Source organism: Balearica regulorum, chromosome 3 (assembly GCF_011004875.1).
Source record: "Balearica regulorum gibbericeps isolate bBalReg1 chromosome 3, bBalReg1.pri, whole genome shotgun sequence".
Classification (NCBI taxonomy): Eukaryota; Metazoa; Chordata; class Aves; order Gruiformes; family Gruidae; genus Balearica; species Balearica regulorum.
Window position 1 is genome coordinate 125,970,548 of NC_046186.1, and position 17,779 is coordinate 125,988,326.

The window sequence follows — 17,779 nt, forward strand, 5'->3', positions numbered from 1 at the left end:
GTGTGTCCAGGTTAAAAGGATTACTTATGTGTATTACTTCTGTCCATTAATGCTGCTTTTTCATAGTAGCGTGTGAGAGGAAGGCAGATGAGGATGCTGTCATTCAGTACCTGCTCCAGTTTAATGTTTGCTGTGACAGAATTATATATGGTGATAGAGGACAATATTCCTGGGAGGAGACAATTTTATCACAATGCCAGTCAGGATGCAATGGGGACCACAACTTTTTTCCTTGCCTTCCCCCTGCTTCCATCAGATAGGGTTGCATAGATGCTATCTGGGATCTAAGATCCCCCTTATCTCTGAAATCTCTTTGTCATTTCTGTGGTTTCTTCTCCGCTTATTTTGCCCGCAGACAGGCAGAAAGAATTCCATACCAATCAGTGTGCTTGGCTCGCGAGCTCCAGAGCTGAACAGAAGGTCTTACCACCTGCTGGCCAAGGAAGTAGTACAGCAGGCCATAAATTCTGTGGGCTGGGGAATTAAGCAGATGCAGTAATTTTACTTAAATATGTTATTATGGCTCTTTATTTTTACTGAACACAAGAGGATAAATTCATTTCTGGTATAAATTCAGAAGAATAAGCGCACTTCCACTGAGGATGAACTTGGCCCCTTATTTTTGTGCAGTACATTTGTAATTTGCAGTTTGTACTCCTTTATTTGAAGTATATGCTGACATATTATATTGCTCATTCGGGGGGCAGAGAAGAAAGAAAAAACCCTCTCCTACTAAGTCTTAGCCCTGAAAGAAATCCTTTCTAGTGGAATAATCAAAATTCAGGTGATATCTTTTGCTGCTGTAGGGTTCAGCATCATTGGTTCTAAACTTTTTAATCTGGCTGTCTTGTGGCAAGAATGGAAATCAATCATAGTAACAGCATCTTACCTTCCCCTGTCTTGTTCTAGCTAAATTGTACCTAACGGTTTAAAAATGAGCTGCAAAATTTTTAAGTGATTTATTCCATCTTCTCCATTGTCATAGCAGAACTTTTTCAATTCAGAAATCTGGTTGCAACCCCATACTGAACTCTTGCTCCTTCGCTGCAGAAATTTGTTAGCTAGAGCTAGATTAGATTTTTAGCAGCTAATCTAACTGCTGTAGGGGTTTGCAAAGTGGGGACAGAGCCGCGCTATTGGATTTGTCCAATTCATTTGACTCCAGGACTATAATTGCACTTATGTCTTACAAGGCTTTTATAGCCTAGGGCTGGCGAGCAGCAGAAAAACAAATTGGCAGTGATACAGTAAGAGTGAAAGGGAATGAAAGGCACACATTATCAGTCTCCAGGCAGCACTGTTCTGGCAGGAAGTTTCTTGGTTAATTTACAAATAAAACTTAGATTTTAGGATGGGTACACTGTCAGCCAGACAATGGGGATGTCAGGCCCGACTGTTACTTAGCAAAAGTAGCAGCCATGCCTCCCCAAAAGCAGAAATTCTTCAGTCAAACAGACGACTCCTCTCTGGAGCCAGCTGGCTGTGTAATGCAATTAGCAGGGAAAGGAGGTCAGGCCATTAGGTGTGTACCGTGACCAGTGTCAGCGGCGGCGTGTTGCCTGGCAGGCAGCGCGCAGCCCTGCCGACGCGGGCAGCCTGGAAAGCCGTTTGCTCCAGCCAAGGGAGCGGCGCTGCTCGGCCAGCCTCCCCGCGCAGAGGCTGCTGCACGGCCTCCGGAGCTGCCGGCTGAGGAAACGCAGACCAGATATGATTAACGATGGCGTGACGCACGTCAGAAGCTATACATTGACCCAGCTTCCAGGCGCTGGGTGCTCGGCGTAGCTGAGGCATCAAGCCGCGGCAGTGTCCGAGCGTATGCAGCTGGCAATGTATATATTTTGTTCGTGCCAATGAAACCGCTTCTGTGCGCAGGCTAAAAATTCACGCGCTGCCAGCTCGCTTGGGGAGGAGAAGCAATGGCGATTTCAAGAGCTGCCTTCCCTGCACGTTTGTAGAGAGATCATTGAAGTCAGCAGTAAACCTAAAAAAATCCAACTGCTTGTGGTTGAGCTGGTCTGTTGTTTGGATTTGCTGTTTAATATATATCTTATTTCCTGGCTGCTTTGGGATTTTTTTAATGTAGTTTTTTCTTCGCCGCCCCACCCCTAAGCCACATGGAGAGCAGAGCGTGGGACGCTGGCTCCAAACACATCGTCTACGTTGCTTTGGACCTCTAACAAAACGTGCTTATGTCCTTCAGGGTGCCGAGTCAACCCCACAGCTTACATTTCGAATGAGCAGTACAGGAAGATAGCAGCCGGTTTGTTGTCACTGACAAGATTATTCTAACAGTTTTATCAATGAAATTATCTTTCAAGGACAAATATTTTTGATTAATACCGATTTTATATTTGTAACGTTATAGTTTTCTAATGCGATCATAAAAGATGTAAGACTTCAGAACAACTCAAGCTTTAAAATGAGTTGCTAGCATGCGATGAGGATTGTAGCAAAGGTATAATTTACTATCGCACGGTGTTTGCAAGATGTTGAGCTCAGAGCCATCACTGCCTGTCTCAAACAAGCACAGCAAGCCTCGGTTAATCTAACTTCTCCCTGTTTACTGGATTTTGTTCTCTTGGACATGATATAGATACAAAGTGGTTTGGGATTCTTTAGTATGGAAAGTATTTGGTTACTATCAGAATAGTTCCCTGTGATTTAAAAAGGGTCTCTTAAGCAATATTTGGATGTATTTTGATTACTCTTTTTACAGTGGTACGTGCTATTTATCACTCCAGAAGCAATAGGAGCAAGGCAGTACAGAGCCCTTTCTTCACGGTTTGTTTTTGTAGAAAGAAGAGCTGCGTTCACTTTGTGAATTGCTCTGTGCAACTGCACAGTTGCATCACCTTGCAGAATTCTGTTTCCATATTTATTTGTTGGGCTTTTTAAAGCAGCGGTCGCTAAAAACCGCTGTTGTGGGCTTTCTCTGTGCTGCGAAGCTAGTGTCAGCACTCACTCTACTGTCAGGATGCATCGGGTTCAGCCTGATAAATTGTGGGTGCTGCTGACAAATACATCGCCGTTGGGCTGCTCTGAATACAGCTGGTGTGAGCTGGGTCCTTCCTTCGCACAGCTTTCATAGAAAATGACAGCTCCGCTTCGGCCATGTGCGGAATGGCCTTGCCAGACGCTCCCATCCTCAGTATGAATAACCTGTTGTGCACAAAGTCTTATAGCCAGGCGGATTTTGGGGTTTTTAAGACTAAACTGTACATCTTGCTTTTAATCACTTTTAAGGTGACCTAGCCACATCTGCTCACAGAAAGCGAGATCAGGATTTTGTCGCACATGTAAATTACTGCTTAGTTTTGCATGTATCGGTCTGCACTGTGACATTATCCACATAAGCATTTTCTTGCATGCTGCTTTATTTTTTACTGAGCAATTAAGAAAATACAAGAGAATGCACAGAAGTCAGGATGACCATGAGAACAGTAATCTTGACTGATTTTTTTTTTGTACATGTAAGAAGCTGTAGTAATAGTACTGTTAATGTTTCCATGTTTTTATATGACACGGATGGCTTATATTTTCTTCAAACATAACTAAAAATGTCTTTTAGTCATAGGTGTAAATAAAATAAAACTCTTTATCATCTGTTTCCTTGAAAACAAACTAAGAATCATAGTAATTCTATGGGTGTAGTTTTATGTTACTCTGCTAGGGTATAAACTGTAAGCTAAGTTCATAGTCTTTGATTTTTTTATTCTTGTATCACAGTTTTGATGTTTCCTCCTACAGCTAGGCTACAGTTTGCCACCCAGTGCTGTAGGAGTGAAATTCTGTACTTTGAAAGGCGCTGCCTGGTCCTGAAGAAGGGCAATTCAGTGGTGCGATACAGGCTGATAGAAGGCGCGTGGAGCTTGCTGAGTTGTTATGTACCAGGGAAAATCACCACCTTCCCCTTCCCTTGCCCCTCCCCGCACAGAGGCAGTGAAGAAGGCAGAGCTACGTTTGGGCGGCTTTGTTACGTCTGTTGTGCACATTGTTCCAGGGGCTAGCACCAGTTTTGGGGGGGTGGTCTTTAAGTGGGACTTAAATTCTCTTTATGCTTTGGGCGGGCATTCTGCACGTGGATTAAATTTTAACTTTAAAGTCTACAGTTGAAACTATTGTGCACAGCTTGTACGTGATTGCCAAATACTTTTTGCCATCTGTTAGATCACCTCCAGTTCCTCCCATAACAAAGCAAATGCACGGGCTTTCAGATGTGTTTTGTGTATGTCATGTTTAAATTTTATCCATGTTTTATGCAACTCTGCTCCAAATAAAGAAGTAACTCCCACAGGGTTTCCTATTCTCCTCTAATTCACATTGCCCAAGATATTTTGCTTATGTTTTCAAGCAAAAGTCCTCTGCAGACAGAGTCAGCGAGGAGATTTGTAACACAATAAATTCAGTAATAGTGGTTCATGACAAAGTTTCTTGACATCCTGAGTCAAGGCATTTCATATTTCTGTGACAGCTACTTATTTTAGGTGGAACACGATGTTCTGTTGGTTAATGTTTTGTTCTAGTAATTCAGATTTCCATCTGAAATTGTGGTAGGTAATGTACATTTACATATTGTGCTAATGGCTAGTTTGATAATTACTTAATTAAGCCATCAGACAACAATGCGTTCTGAACGAAGCAAATTATTTAGCTGATCTTTTCATGAGCAACTGGAGAAAAACAATATTTTAACTTTTTCTGTAATGAAATATTTCTACTATTGAGCATTGTAATTCAATTTGTAAGCCATGACCCCTCATAAACTGTTGTTATCACTCTGATTAATAAAGAGCCAATTTGCTGTTGCAGCTTCGTCACTTGGGAAATGATGAGGTTCACATCGTCTGGTCTGAACACACCAGGAACTACCGCAGGGGCATTATACCAACAGATTTCGGAGATGTTTTAATTGTTATTTATCCAATGAAGAATCACATGTTTTTCATTGAGATAATGAAGAAACCGGAGGTATGTTTTGACTCCTTTACTGGATCTGTTGTATGTGTTACACAAGTGACCAGCAGTCTTGTTGCTTAAACATAGCTCGGTGTTTTAGAGTATGGGGTATTTTTTTTCCCAGCAAACACTAAATATTCTCTGTCCATCTCAGTTTAAAAGCATGCTGAGCAATCAGCTTTTCTTTTAAAACCAGAATTATTAATAACAATCGAAATGGCTATCAATTCATTTTATATTCATGCTCAGCGCTTAAAGAAATACTTCAAAATTCTCGACCCACAGGAGCTACTGTGCAAAGAACAGTGTTTAAAATCCCTGTGAATTTCCAATATGAGGCAATAAAAGCAAAATAATAAAGATTTAAGTTCCTCATGTGCTATTAATTCACCCCATACGGCTTGGTTACCCTTGTACATATGGTACTGTGCATAACCTCACGTGTTTTTGAGACCCTCGTCATAATCTGACTCAATGGGGTGATGCAGGCATTGGATATCCTTACCTCAAACAGAGTACTTGAGGTTTGGTGTTTTCTGCTTAAATCATTGTTATGCAACCACGTTTTAGACATTTTTTGGGAAATAATGGATTTTTTCTTTGGAAAATATCAAGAGCGTGTGTGTACGTACATATGCGCATATGTGTATAAAAAAGCTACTTTAATAAATGCTTGTCTGGTACATTATGGAGGCACAAATGTATATAAAATATACTTTATGAAAGTAATCAGTGTGATAATTACCATTTCCCTTATATAAGGGACAATATTTGTCCAAGAAAATAACCAGGTGTGGAAAAACACATGCATCAGATGACATATTTACCAGCTGTATATGATATGTTTGCAGTTGTGAAGGACAGAGCTGTTATGTCTTAAAGAACCAGTGGTTTGCCAGCAGAAATTTCAAACCTGAAATTTTTTTATGAATTGAAATAGTGGGCTTTTTTCCTACACTTGATTTTGAGGTCTGTATAATTTACTTCTTGGGAATTTTAGTTATCGGTGTTCCATCAGGAAAATCAGAATTTAGCGTTATGAACATGTCTGAAAATTCTGTGAGCCAATGGAGAAAAGCTATGTCATCTTACATATTAGTCAAAAATACCCAACGGGCAGAAAGAATAATAGCTAACTGGAAATTTAGTGTTATCCCTACATTTAAAGTACAAACCATTACAATGTAATAAAATTAATCCAGACATTTCCAGGGCAAGTGTGGCTGACCTTTTGTTCACCAGCTACTGACCCCAGGGTGAATGAAAGAGGCTTGCAGAGAGAAATGTCTGTTGTTTGGCTTCAGTCCCTGGTATTTAAATTGCATTCCCTAATCAAATGAAAAGGCTGTCCTCTCTATCAGGTTACAGAATCCATGGCAACATTTGGCCTTTTATATACATAATGTTAGCCTTTTTGTTTGCATCCAAGTAGAGACACCTGGAGCAATGTTAACATTAACCGATTTAGCATTAATAGCTTCATTATATAAGAATTTCTGATCAGATAGCTGTTACTTTTGTTATATTGCTTCAGCTTGTATTGTTTTCATTTTTTATCTCCCTGCTTGGCAACCGGGCAATGATTTGCAAATTTTTTTTGTCTTGATTAATTAAGCAATATAATTATCAGGAACCGTGATGCAGTCTTTGCTCGACAAAGCTTCTGAGAGAAGACAATAGTAAGTCTGTTAGTGTGAATGCATTCCACGCGTCACAGATGCATGAGGATATTCTGAACAATGAGACGAAAAGCTGCCTGCAAAAGAGGACAAAGAATGCCAGGCAGACTCTACACACTGCACATACCGCCAGGGACATACTGCGGGTTCCCTGGGACACAGATGCCTCGTTAGATTGCAGCTAGTCATCAGAGATTAATTCTCAGCCATTTGGTACAATAATTTACCCATTCCCCACTCTTTTAACTAGTGCTGCTTGCTATAGAGGGGAAGTCTTTGTGCTCAAAAGGTTTATTTGACCTTGCCTACTTTTACTGCGTGCAACAGAAATAATTATTTTTTTCTCGGAAATTGTAATGAAGCAGGTGTTTGCAATGGGCTGAATATTAATTTTTGTTTCATGGATAACTTGCATTGACATTTGGAGTACTCAAGGAAGGGGGTATTTCCCTTTACTCTTTTTTTTTTTTTTTAAATTGATTCCTGTCAAAGCATAATGTATTTTTTTTGTAACCATTCAAAACACACTTTTCCTTACCCACTCAAATGGGTATTTAATACCAACTTACAGCAAAGTACTGAGCAGGGAGCTTGTCCCTCTGCATTCAGTTGGTGTGCGCGCCCCCCCCAAACTCCTCGTTAAGGCAGAGCCCCCTGTACAGATGGAAGCTGACGATATGCGAGTCCCATTGACTTCAATGACCCTCAGCGTGGCCGGTAGATCTGCTCGGGAATTAATAATTCTGAGCTTTGTGTCCAGGCAGGCGTATGGTCCGGTCGTGTGCTCCTCGTATCGCCGCGGGCTCTGCGGAGCCCGAGCCTGCTGGGGAGCAGCGATGCCCGCTGGCTCTGCGCACGTCCCCAGAGGGTGAGCCCCGCACGCCCAAAAGCTGTGAGCCCGCTGGGGAAATACTGCTCTTGCCTCTGCTTCCATGTGGGCTGTGCTCGCTTTTTCTTTGGTAATGTAAAATGCATCGCTCCCGTGCAGAGCCACTTCCAGCCTTTCCGTTGTTTCCTTCTTCCATCTGCCAGCCTGTGCCAGCTTTGGGTCGTGAAAAATGAGTAGTTTTTGACAAACCACGTGCCTAGGACACGGTTCTTCGAATAATCTGTTTGATTATTTGAAACGTGCTTGAAAAAAGCATGCTTCCCAGTTTCATGAAAGTCACTCCAGAGAGCACCCGCTGCACTCTTACTGCTGCGCTGCGGGGAGAGAGTTGAGAGGTGCTAACGAACGCGCTCAGATTTCAGGGCTCACCTTGAATTAGCCTACTCTCCTGTTTAAAAGTTGTTTTACAGTAAAGTATGATTTACTGGAGTTTGTTAAACTTTCAGAGAAAACAATTGTTAAACTTTTTGGTTTAAAATGTCAGATTGGAGATATTGATAAATTTGCTGGAGAGTACCTCTGAAAGATTTGTTTTGTTTTTAAATGTGAGTATATGTGTGTGTGTGTGTGTACATACGTACACCACACTCCCTAGACTCCAGGTGGTTTTAAAACAGCGAAACCAAGTCCTGTAAGCAAACATTGCTTGTCAAAACGCCTGACAGCCAATTTCCCTGTACAGTAGAATATGTAAGTGCTCATCTGGCTTCAAATATCTGGTATGTGTATGTTGGTATGATTTTAATACTAGTAGGTAGTTAACCTCCTTATTTGTACTTACATAAAAATGTAGTTTTACATTTTTTTTCTCTCCTTTTGTCAATACTTGTGAACAGACTATGTTTCAAAACTTCACTGAGAAATGTTACTGTTTATAGAGGAAAAACGTGATGCTCTAGAACATTATGACTTTGGTGGCATAGATTTTCTTACTGTCACCTTTCTTTCCAACTGCCTAGACAGTAATGCTAGCATTAAAAAAAAAAAAAAAAAAAAGGAAAAACCTGCTATGGAAACATTTTACACTGATCTATTTTTTGGGGGGTGAGTAATTATTTAAGTAAAGGAATGACAAAATAACTGTGTGAAAAGACAGCTGTCATTTGCAGATGTTATATTAAAACCAAATTTCTTCTGTAATTCATTGCCACTTCTAATTAGAGGAATTCCCTAGATGCAGGGGATTTATATTATTCCCTTTGTCCATTTATTGAATGACTGTCACAGTCACCCACAAGCAGTTGCAGAAGAATAATAGAGGGTATTTATTTATGTGATAAGCCTCTGTACAGATGGAAAAAATCCATAGCTTAAATATTGATAATTGCTGCTAGCTTCTGTTTAGGGTTTTGGGTTTTTTTCATTTTGAGTTTGTGAAAGGGAAATGAGTTTGACTACTTGTAAATACTAAAATTTATTATATATTTAAACATTAACATTTTCTGGGTTTGACATGGCAAAGTCAGTTATGCGTACGCAATTTTGGATGTTTTTCACTTTTATAAAGTGTCTCTCTTACCTGGTATAGCCTTCATCTGAAGAGCCGTATGTCACCCAGTGACATTATTTGGTGGTCTCCGCTGGAGCTGACCCTGCAGGAGCGGCATTTTGCACCGTGACGTGCCGTGCTGGGCCAGACCTGTGCGTGCCTGTCCTGGCGTGTTTACGGGGCTGCCTCTGAGAGGTGGTAGCTTTGTGCCATCTCCTCTGCTTTCCACAGACCTCGGTATCTCGGATCAGCTCCATTTTTTTTTTCTTCTCCATGGAAGGAGTTCTTAGAGGATTATCTGACACAAATACTTCTTTGCAAAAATTCAGCCAGTGAACCAGGGTCTCCTGTTGGGATGCAAGACAGAAAACTGCTCTTAATAGCTACTCAGAAAGGGATATCGATTTCAAATTCGTAGACAAATTTTGTTCATATGCATAACAAGCTCATGGTTACCCAGTGGAATAGTCTGCAAAATGTGCATATACATGTAAAGTATACCAATGGCAGTTATGGAAGATTTAAAAACTTAAAATAAAAAATGGGGAATTAATATCACAGTGGAAGCTTCGGTGTGGCAAGCAATGTGGTCATACTGTTTTATGGCAAAATAATGGTCTTCTACAGTGGGCTGGTGCTTGTTCCTCCAGCCGCCGGTAACGCGATGCGAGGTGCAGCGAGTTGTGCCAGCGAGGGTACCACCTCGCCGAGCCTGCTGACCTGGCTGGCCATGGCCCGGCAGCTACCGCCCGCGGAGGTGGCCTGTTTCTGTCTGCTGCTGCCGTGCTCAGAGGAATCTCTTTGTCTCTGAGAGGAGACCTGGAGCGAGCGAACGCCTGTAACGTAACCGAGTAACTTCCCTCGCTGGAGCAGGGTGGTGTGAAACCGGCCTCCTCTTGCCTCCTTGGCGCCTCGAGCAGCAGATGCCTTGCCCTAAAAATCCCCTGGGAGTCGGGCGTGCTGTTTCTGTGTGTGATTTTGGAAGTTGCTCCCTTGCTCTACACTAACCTTTCGGCTTCCGTTTGCTCGGCTTTACACGCGTTGTTTTTATTTTGGGGTCTACAGGTGCCCTTTTTCGGTCCTCTCTTCGACGGAGCAATCGTGACTGCGAAGCTGCTGCCAAGCCTCATATGTGCCACGTGCATCAATGCCAGCAGAGCCGTCAAGTCGCTCATCCCGCTCTACCAGAGCTTGTATCCTTTCCTTCTGCTGGGGCAGGGCCTCCCTTGGTAGGGTTCTTACTTCTGAGCGTTCTTCTGCGGAGAGGTAAGCTCCAGTTGATTTTATTGGAAGAGGTCAAAGCTTTCCTCACGTCAAGCTCAATGTTACAGTCGTTCACACCCAGTTGCCATCCAGTGTTTTAAAAATAAGATCGTAACATCGCAAGTGTTCTCACCAGCAGCTTCGGTCTCGCTGGTGGTGAGCTTGGACTTGACGCTGACGCTTTGAACTGTAAGTAGTGATAATACTCAGTTTTCTTTCACGTACTTCTCTGTAGCGTGTATTAGGCTAATACACAGAGCTCGGTTGTATTCTTATCTTATGCAAAGTAGTAGTCCAATTGACTTTACTTGTCTCATCACATTAATAAGGCAGATGGGATTTGGCCTCACATACGGATGTTTCCATTCCTGAATTTCAGTTTTATTCCAGCCACATCTGCTGCATTTGGGCATTTTCAGAACATCTTTTCTAACAGTTACTGGTATGCTTCTCTGTTACTGATTCTCTAGCATAGGCTTTTATTTGTGTGATATACAGACTAACAGCGTTACTACTGGTTCTCACTTATTCTAGGACTTTCTCATAATGCCATAATTATGCTAGAAACATTTTATAGCTTGTTTTGATAATCTTATCTCAGGACCAACACTCACTGCACTTTGTTTTCTTTGGGGAGCTTTTGATTTGAGTATTTTTCTAACCATATGACTTTGAGAAAGAGTTTGTAAATGAAATGTTTTCATCTTTGAAAGAATGTTGGTTAGTTAGAGATACACATTTTTAAAACACAACATATTCTCCAAATACGGGGTTATCTTTTTAAAGGTTAAATTTTATCCAGTATACTTTGCAAAAGTCATCAGAAATGAAAAGTAGCATCGTGGTTAAATAAATTTGTATTTTGTTCACTTCATTGTGTACTCATTTGAAAACAAAGACAGTTGGTGGATGTTGCATAAGCGGTTGAATGCAACACATCGGCTGCAAAACCATGTACCTCACAGATGATGCAAAACTGGCCAAGTCTTCCACTTTTTGACGAGAGAAATCTAGCTAATTACTATAATCCTTCTATGCAGAACTTAGCTTCATCCTTCCACTTCTGTAGTGGACGTACGATCACGAAATAGCAGTGTAGCAAAATTAACGTGAGTAACAGCGGTTACAAGAACGAATTGATCCTGTTGCCCCTTGCCGCTGTCCCAGCGCCTCACTCCGGGTCGGAGTGCCCTGGTTCAGATCCCACTCGTCTCCTGCCTTTCAGCATTCTGCGAGCGAGCGGCTCAGCAGCCTGCTGCACTCCCGCCTTCCGACGGGGTCTGAGTCCCTCCCTGTCCCCGGGGAAACGCGAGCAGCACAAATATGATAGCACATGCCGCTTCTCAGCATATGTTTGAGGTCTAGCTGAAACAGCATCTGTCCCCGGGTTCTTTTCTTCCTTTTTTGTGCCTGCTTTTGCACCAGCGATATCTGTAGTGAATAACTGCCACTTGTCTGCTTGATAAATGAAAGTGGATTGCGAAACTTCTGAAACTGGACAAAGATAATGTGGTGTGAAGATCCCATCGGGATGACACTGGAGCGGGAAAGAAAAGCTATCCATAACTTTTACTATAGATAATGAAACGCTTTTAGATATACTGAAATTCTTCATGAAGAAGAAAAAGGAAAGTAGATGTGTGGGTGTGTAAAGGTGGCGTTTGAACCCGTCGATGCAGCAGCGCTGCTGTGTAGCTCCCAGAGGGTGCACGCGCTCTGGGATTCGCTTTGCTGACTGCTATGAGGAGAGCAGGAGGGAAGCAAACCCAGCAATTTAAACACTAAATGAAAGAGTTTAGTAACTTTGTTAGGCTGGAGGTAAAACCAACACAAAGGCGAAATAACTCAGAATTTCAGTAGAAGGGAGAAATAAAAAGCAACAATCCTGGAGAAGTAAGGGAAGAACATGTTAGACGTGACCTTGCAGTTCAGGTGCGTGCAGGAAAGCTTGTGTAAGGCGGAGTGAGGAGCAATCTGTCACGGATCATGTTAAAAGTCGGCATCCATCGTAGGGGTTAGTGGCTGAAAGTGTTCCCGGTTCAAGTGTGGTCAGAAGCTGGTGGGACACCTGGCCTGGTGTAACGGCGCGGTGGCCGCAGGGCCCTGCGTCGTGGTGCGCTGGTGTTGGAGCAGGGCGTGAAGCACCCGCTGGCACCCCGCTCCCGCCGGAGCAGAGCCCTTGGCCCGGCTCCTGCCTCACGAGGGGGTGGTGGCGGCCGCGGGAAGCCGTGCCTGCGCCGGGTCGCGTGCCGCGGAGCTGCGGCTGCGTCTTGCCGGCAGTGACAGCTGAAGTCACTTGTTGGAAAGTCCACAAACTCCGGTTACAGCTGCACTTGTCAGGGGCTTTCAGGGAAGTGTAATCAGCCACAGAGATTAATTTGCATCTCAATTAGGAAAGAGTCAGGAGGAAGCATAGGGTCTGTTGCTGGAAGGTTGGGGAAGAAATCTCATCGGGCACAAAAGGCTCCCAAGTCTCGGTGCTCCAGCGAGTGGAGGACAATATCGGAGTCCGGTTTCCATGGGGACCAGGACCGCAGAGCCGCGGGAGAATCTCGCTGTGCGCTGTAATCGCTTGGTCATGATGACACAAATTCCACTGTTGTACCCAAATACGTTTTTCTGTTGGAAATCTCTTTGAAAATGAGGAAGGTAACTGTGGCAGACCACATCGGATTTTTTTAAAAAACATCTATTTCTTATGTTTATGTAACTGTTTCTGTTTTAAGGAGCTCATTAGGGCGAGAGAACTATTCATTAAAAAATAATAAACTATATTTAAACTTTAGTTCAAAGCCATTCTGGCTACAAGTTCTTTGAATACATCAAATGGCAGGCGATGGCGTTACACAGGAGCAAACCCAGGGTGGTTACTGCGTAGCTCGTGGAACGGTTGAAGCTCAGTTGTCTCTGTAGCTGCTGCGATGTTTGCATGGTTGTGGGTGATTATACACTAGTATACGTTTAAAATAACTGTTTTTTTCAGGAGTGCGTTCACTCTTGGTGCAGTGAAGCATTGAGACTGAGCGGCTGCAGACCGTACTAATTGGTGCTCTCACCATCCTTAAGTAACTGTTGAGTGCGAGGTAACGTGTTTCAGCAGCCTCACCAGTCTGCTTTTTCAGGGAATAATTTTTATTTTAAATATAGCTGTGTATTTTATGGAAATCATAAACAATAAGGTGGCTTAAATTATATAAGAATGAGGAATAATAATATTTAAATTTACTAAAATTGTTGTATAAAAATATATATACTTATGCAAGTTTTGGAGAGCATTAAAGCCACCTTTTTATGTGCTAGGGAAAAGAAGGAACAACTGATCTCACAGATGAATAATGATGTATCAAAACTTAACTTCCTCTTAACTAAGCCCAGTTAAAGCAGAGGTTGCTCATTTTCAGTATTTAAGAGTAACGTGAGTCCACAAGCAGGATGCCGTAGGAGTTGAGAGCAGGGCTGAAAGCAGCGCGGTCGTAATTTGGTGCTTTGGCAGTCGTAATTGGGCTGAGCAAAGTTCTTGCAATGTCTGTCAGCCACTGGTTTTGCCATCAAACTGTCCGTTTCGGGTAGCTGTGCGTGTGTCCTTGGAGATGTAACCCTAACGAATCTCTGATATACGCTGTGCTGCCTCTGCCTTTGCCATTAACATAAACAGCATTATGTAAGGGCTGACTTAAACATTCTGTCTGGTAAGAAGAAAAAAAATTAACCACCGCTGCAGGTTGTGGTATTGTTTCCAGGGTTGTTTGCGTTATTTGTTGTTCGTTCCAGGAGAAAACCTGAAGGTGAAAGAGTTTTAAATTCTTCTTAAGTTTATTGTGGATGTTCATTGTACTTTGCTGCAACATACCACACCTGGGCGTTAGACCAAACGAAAAAGAGCATGGTGAGGATTCCTACGCTTTACGTAGTATCTGAGCACTGGATGTCACCATTTCCCTGCTTACGATCTGCAATCCGTTGTGGGCCAGAAGAAAACATAGCCCTTACTTTGGAGAAGTCATTTGATACACAAATAACTTCTATTAAAGTTTTATCCACTGTAATGAATATGGTATGCCTACTTAACTATACCAAGCAAGTAGTTCGTTAGGGTAAAATCAAAAGACCATCTAAACATGTCACAACAACAAAAAAGATACCTATAACTTTAATTCATTATATTGCATCCAGATATTAACGCTATAATTAATCTACTGTATTATTAGTATCTACATGTTATTAGTATCTACTATTATATTAGCATGTCATGTCTGGAATCAAGAAGGTTAAGCAGAGAACATCAACTTTGAATTCTGAATGAATTCCTTTTGTTGGTTTAAGCCAATTTCTGATGAACTTAATGTAGAGTGACTGATCTGCTTACCTGCTTTATCAGGGATTAAAAAAGAAAGATATTTGCTCTGATGGACTTAATTGTGTGAGTGGCTGAATGAATATATTTTGTAGGTGCGCGCAATGTCAGATGCCTGAAAAGACACTTTGCGTACCTTTCAAAATGTGCTTTGGTGAGCTGGCGTTTAGAGCTCTGCTGTGGTTATAAAGGAGCATTTGATCGTACTGTGAAAATAAAATAGAAAGCCTGATACTCTTTTTAGAGAAGGGTTTGCAATTTGTTCCCTTTATTTCATCCGAAGAAGTTATGCCCTCAAGCTATGGAGATGCTGTTAGAAATTACTATGAAATTTGAAAGCATGTGTCACAGCTCCTGTGACAATTTATGTGACATGGCATCTGACAGTTTTCTGTCGAAGTGATCGGTTCTGGCTCGCAGGAGTGCCTGTCTGTACTCAGTGCTCTGCCGCTCTCTCTGCGGAGAGCAGCAGGTTTAACTTGCCGTCCTTCGCTTCTCTGGCGGTTGCTGTGACCAGCCCTGGCGCGAGGGTTTGAGTTTCAGACAGAAGTACTCGGTCCCGTCGCAGCAGTCTCTGAGGGATGCTGATGAACGCGGCGGTGCCTGTACGGGGTGGTGTAAAGCAGCGCTGACCTTCATTCTGCGGCACAGCTCCCCGCTGGAGCGGATCGATGGCCAGGCTGTCTGTCTCTACAGCCGCCTTCCCTCCTCGCAGCGAGAACCTTCTCCAGGCAGCGATCGATGCCTCTAATCTGCTCCAGCCTGTAATAAGTCATGCGAGGCAAAGCTTTTAGGTGGCATTACACGGGATTGTGGAGGCGGCTCTTCAGCTCTTATTCATAGTGCTCTTCATAGACTTGCAGAGAAATCTACTGCATCCCGCTTGTGAATATATAGAGTGTATAGTGCTTCTGCGGATTGGAACTTCCCATGCCGCTGAAGGATGCGCGGACACAGTGGGTTTAAATTTCTGTATTTTTGGGCGTCCATCTGTACATACCTGTCCCTTGTTGCACACCCGTCTCGTCTGTGCACTACTGTGAACCGCTGGTGAGCTTCACCGTTCGACAGAAGGCAAGGGAGGCAGCAGTGAAGCTTGCATGATAACAATGCAACTTATTTTTCTGCTCTAACATGGGGCATCATTGTTCTTCTCCGTGGCTGGAAGCCGTAAAGATCGCTGGGGGCTGTTGAGCAAGTCCCACGCTAATTCTGTAGCAGAATTTAAAACGGCACTAACTGCTGCCCCTCCGGATGATGATCTCTGTGCAGCAACTGTATACTCTTCAGTAAGAGGAAATAAACCCTAGCAGTTTTAAAGGCTTCTATTTGCCAAGTGATTTAATGGGTAGTTCCAAAAATGAACCTGTGGTTAAGTGACATCATGAATGCCGTGGTTTTTTAAATGAAATGTGAATTCACTGTGTGATATATGTCAGAAATAGGGGGGAAAAACCCCGCCCAAACTGACCTTTGGATTCGTTAAATGATGTACGTGTGCACTAATGGAAAGCAAGGTTCCTAAACCAGGCAGCCATAGCTCTTTAGCCCCTACGAGAGACTGGAAAGTCATGATCTTGCTGGAAATAGTACATAAAGTATAAGCAGCAGATCAGGATTGGGAGTTGGGAATTTGAATCCTAACTCTCCTCTGCCATGGAGAAGCTGCTGCTTTGAATGAAACACTTGGTTTCTCTATTCCATTTCATCATCAGTAATATTTTATTTGTTCACGAATAATTTTGCAGGAAACCGGGGGTTTTATTTAAGTGGTGCTTTAAACTTGTGTCCTAGCGCTGAGTCAAACTCCAGTTTTGGTTTATGACCAAGTCGTAAGCGTTCCTTTCATAGTAAGGTGTGAACTCAAGCTCCCGCTCTCCTCAGGTCAGGTATACAGAGGTCCAAACGCCTGTCGCTCGGAGCTTTACGTTTTCTGTTGTATTAGACAAAGAACCTCTAACTTGTGTTTAACGAGAGACGCTCTCAAGTTTGACAGAAGCGGAATTGATATATTCAGAGTACTACCAAGTACTTCATTCAAACTTATGGGGGTTTTGTTTTGTTGGCTTTTTTCCCCTACTTGTACAGCAGGCAAATTGAAGGGGTTTGTGTTCTTTGTATTTTCAAAGTAAGTTTTGACGATTTTGCTGTTCCGCCCCTGTTAACTTTGAAGGGATTTGTGTAGCTAAAACCTCCATGGTATCTTTTGGAAACTTGCTCTGAACACTCACTTGCACTTTGGATTGCCTAGGGTTATTTTTGTTTGGCTTTTGTTACAAATGGGTGGGGGGAAAAAAGAGTAGAGTTTTATCCGAACAGACTTGAAACTGAATTCAGGCTGTGCAGTCCTCCCGTGGACAAAACGCACGTCGGCTTCGGCGTGAGTTTCGCCTGACGAAGGGTTGCGTCTTGGCCGGCTTGCTGCGCGGCTGGCGAGAATGAAGATGGCATTTGTGTCTGAGCAGAGCAAGGCGCCCGGCCCCGGGCCCTCGCTGCGGCACTGGGGAGAGCAGCGGCAGCGCCGTTTTGGGTAGCGGGCTAAAATCTCGGAAACCTGGGCCGCGCCGGGGTCGGTCCCCTTTGCGGCCGGCTTTGTGCGCGCTTGCTGTCTCATTAGCATGCTGGCTCGCCGCCGCCGCTGCGGCGCGCTGGCTCTGCTAGCTCCGCTAGCTCTGCTAGCTTACCAGCTGTTCCTGCTGCTCGCGACAATGTCCAGCGTGTTCGGATCACCGGGTTCCTGCGCTCGCCGCCGCGCGCAGACAGCCTTTCCGCTGGGGATGCCCACGTGGCCGCCCGTCAGCAGCGGCACCGCATAAAGTAGCAGGCCCTCGCATGGCATATGGTGTCTGGATTCATACAAGATGCAAAACTATTCTGCCGCTAATGCACAATGACTCATAGCATTGCTAATTTTTCTAACAAAAGCCCACTTCCACACCCACACTTTTAACCCCTCAGGCTAAAAAGCCTCTTCTTTAGTTTCAAAGCCTTGGAAATGTAAGGAGGTGGCTTCTGGATCAATATATGAAACCCTATATTTATTTAAAGCATATGCAAGGTCTAATGCTTATTTTAAATTTCAGTAAAACGCAGTTTTCAAATTGCTGTTCTAACATACAGTAATTTCTTTTTGTTCGAAAGTTCGTTCA

At 43.2% G+C, this 17,779-nt stretch overlaps 1 protein-coding gene across 2 annotated transcripts in view; it reads left to right on the top strand.

Annotated features, from left to right (window-relative positions):
- Window positions 1–17,779, top strand: part of RALGAPA2 (Ral GTPase activating protein catalytic subunit alpha 2) — a 126,715-nt gene that overhangs the window by 70,336 nt on the left and 38,600 nt on the right. For both annotated transcript variants that reach the window (XM_075749977.1, XM_075749978.1), the window contains 2 exons: window positions 4,810–4,968; window positions 10,079–10,206. In XM_075749977.1, coding sequence (XP_075606092.1) covers window positions 4,810–4,968; window positions 10,079–10,206 — 287 coding nt within the window. The remainder of the gene's footprint in view (window positions 1–4,809; window positions 4,969–10,078; window positions 10,207–17,779) is intronic.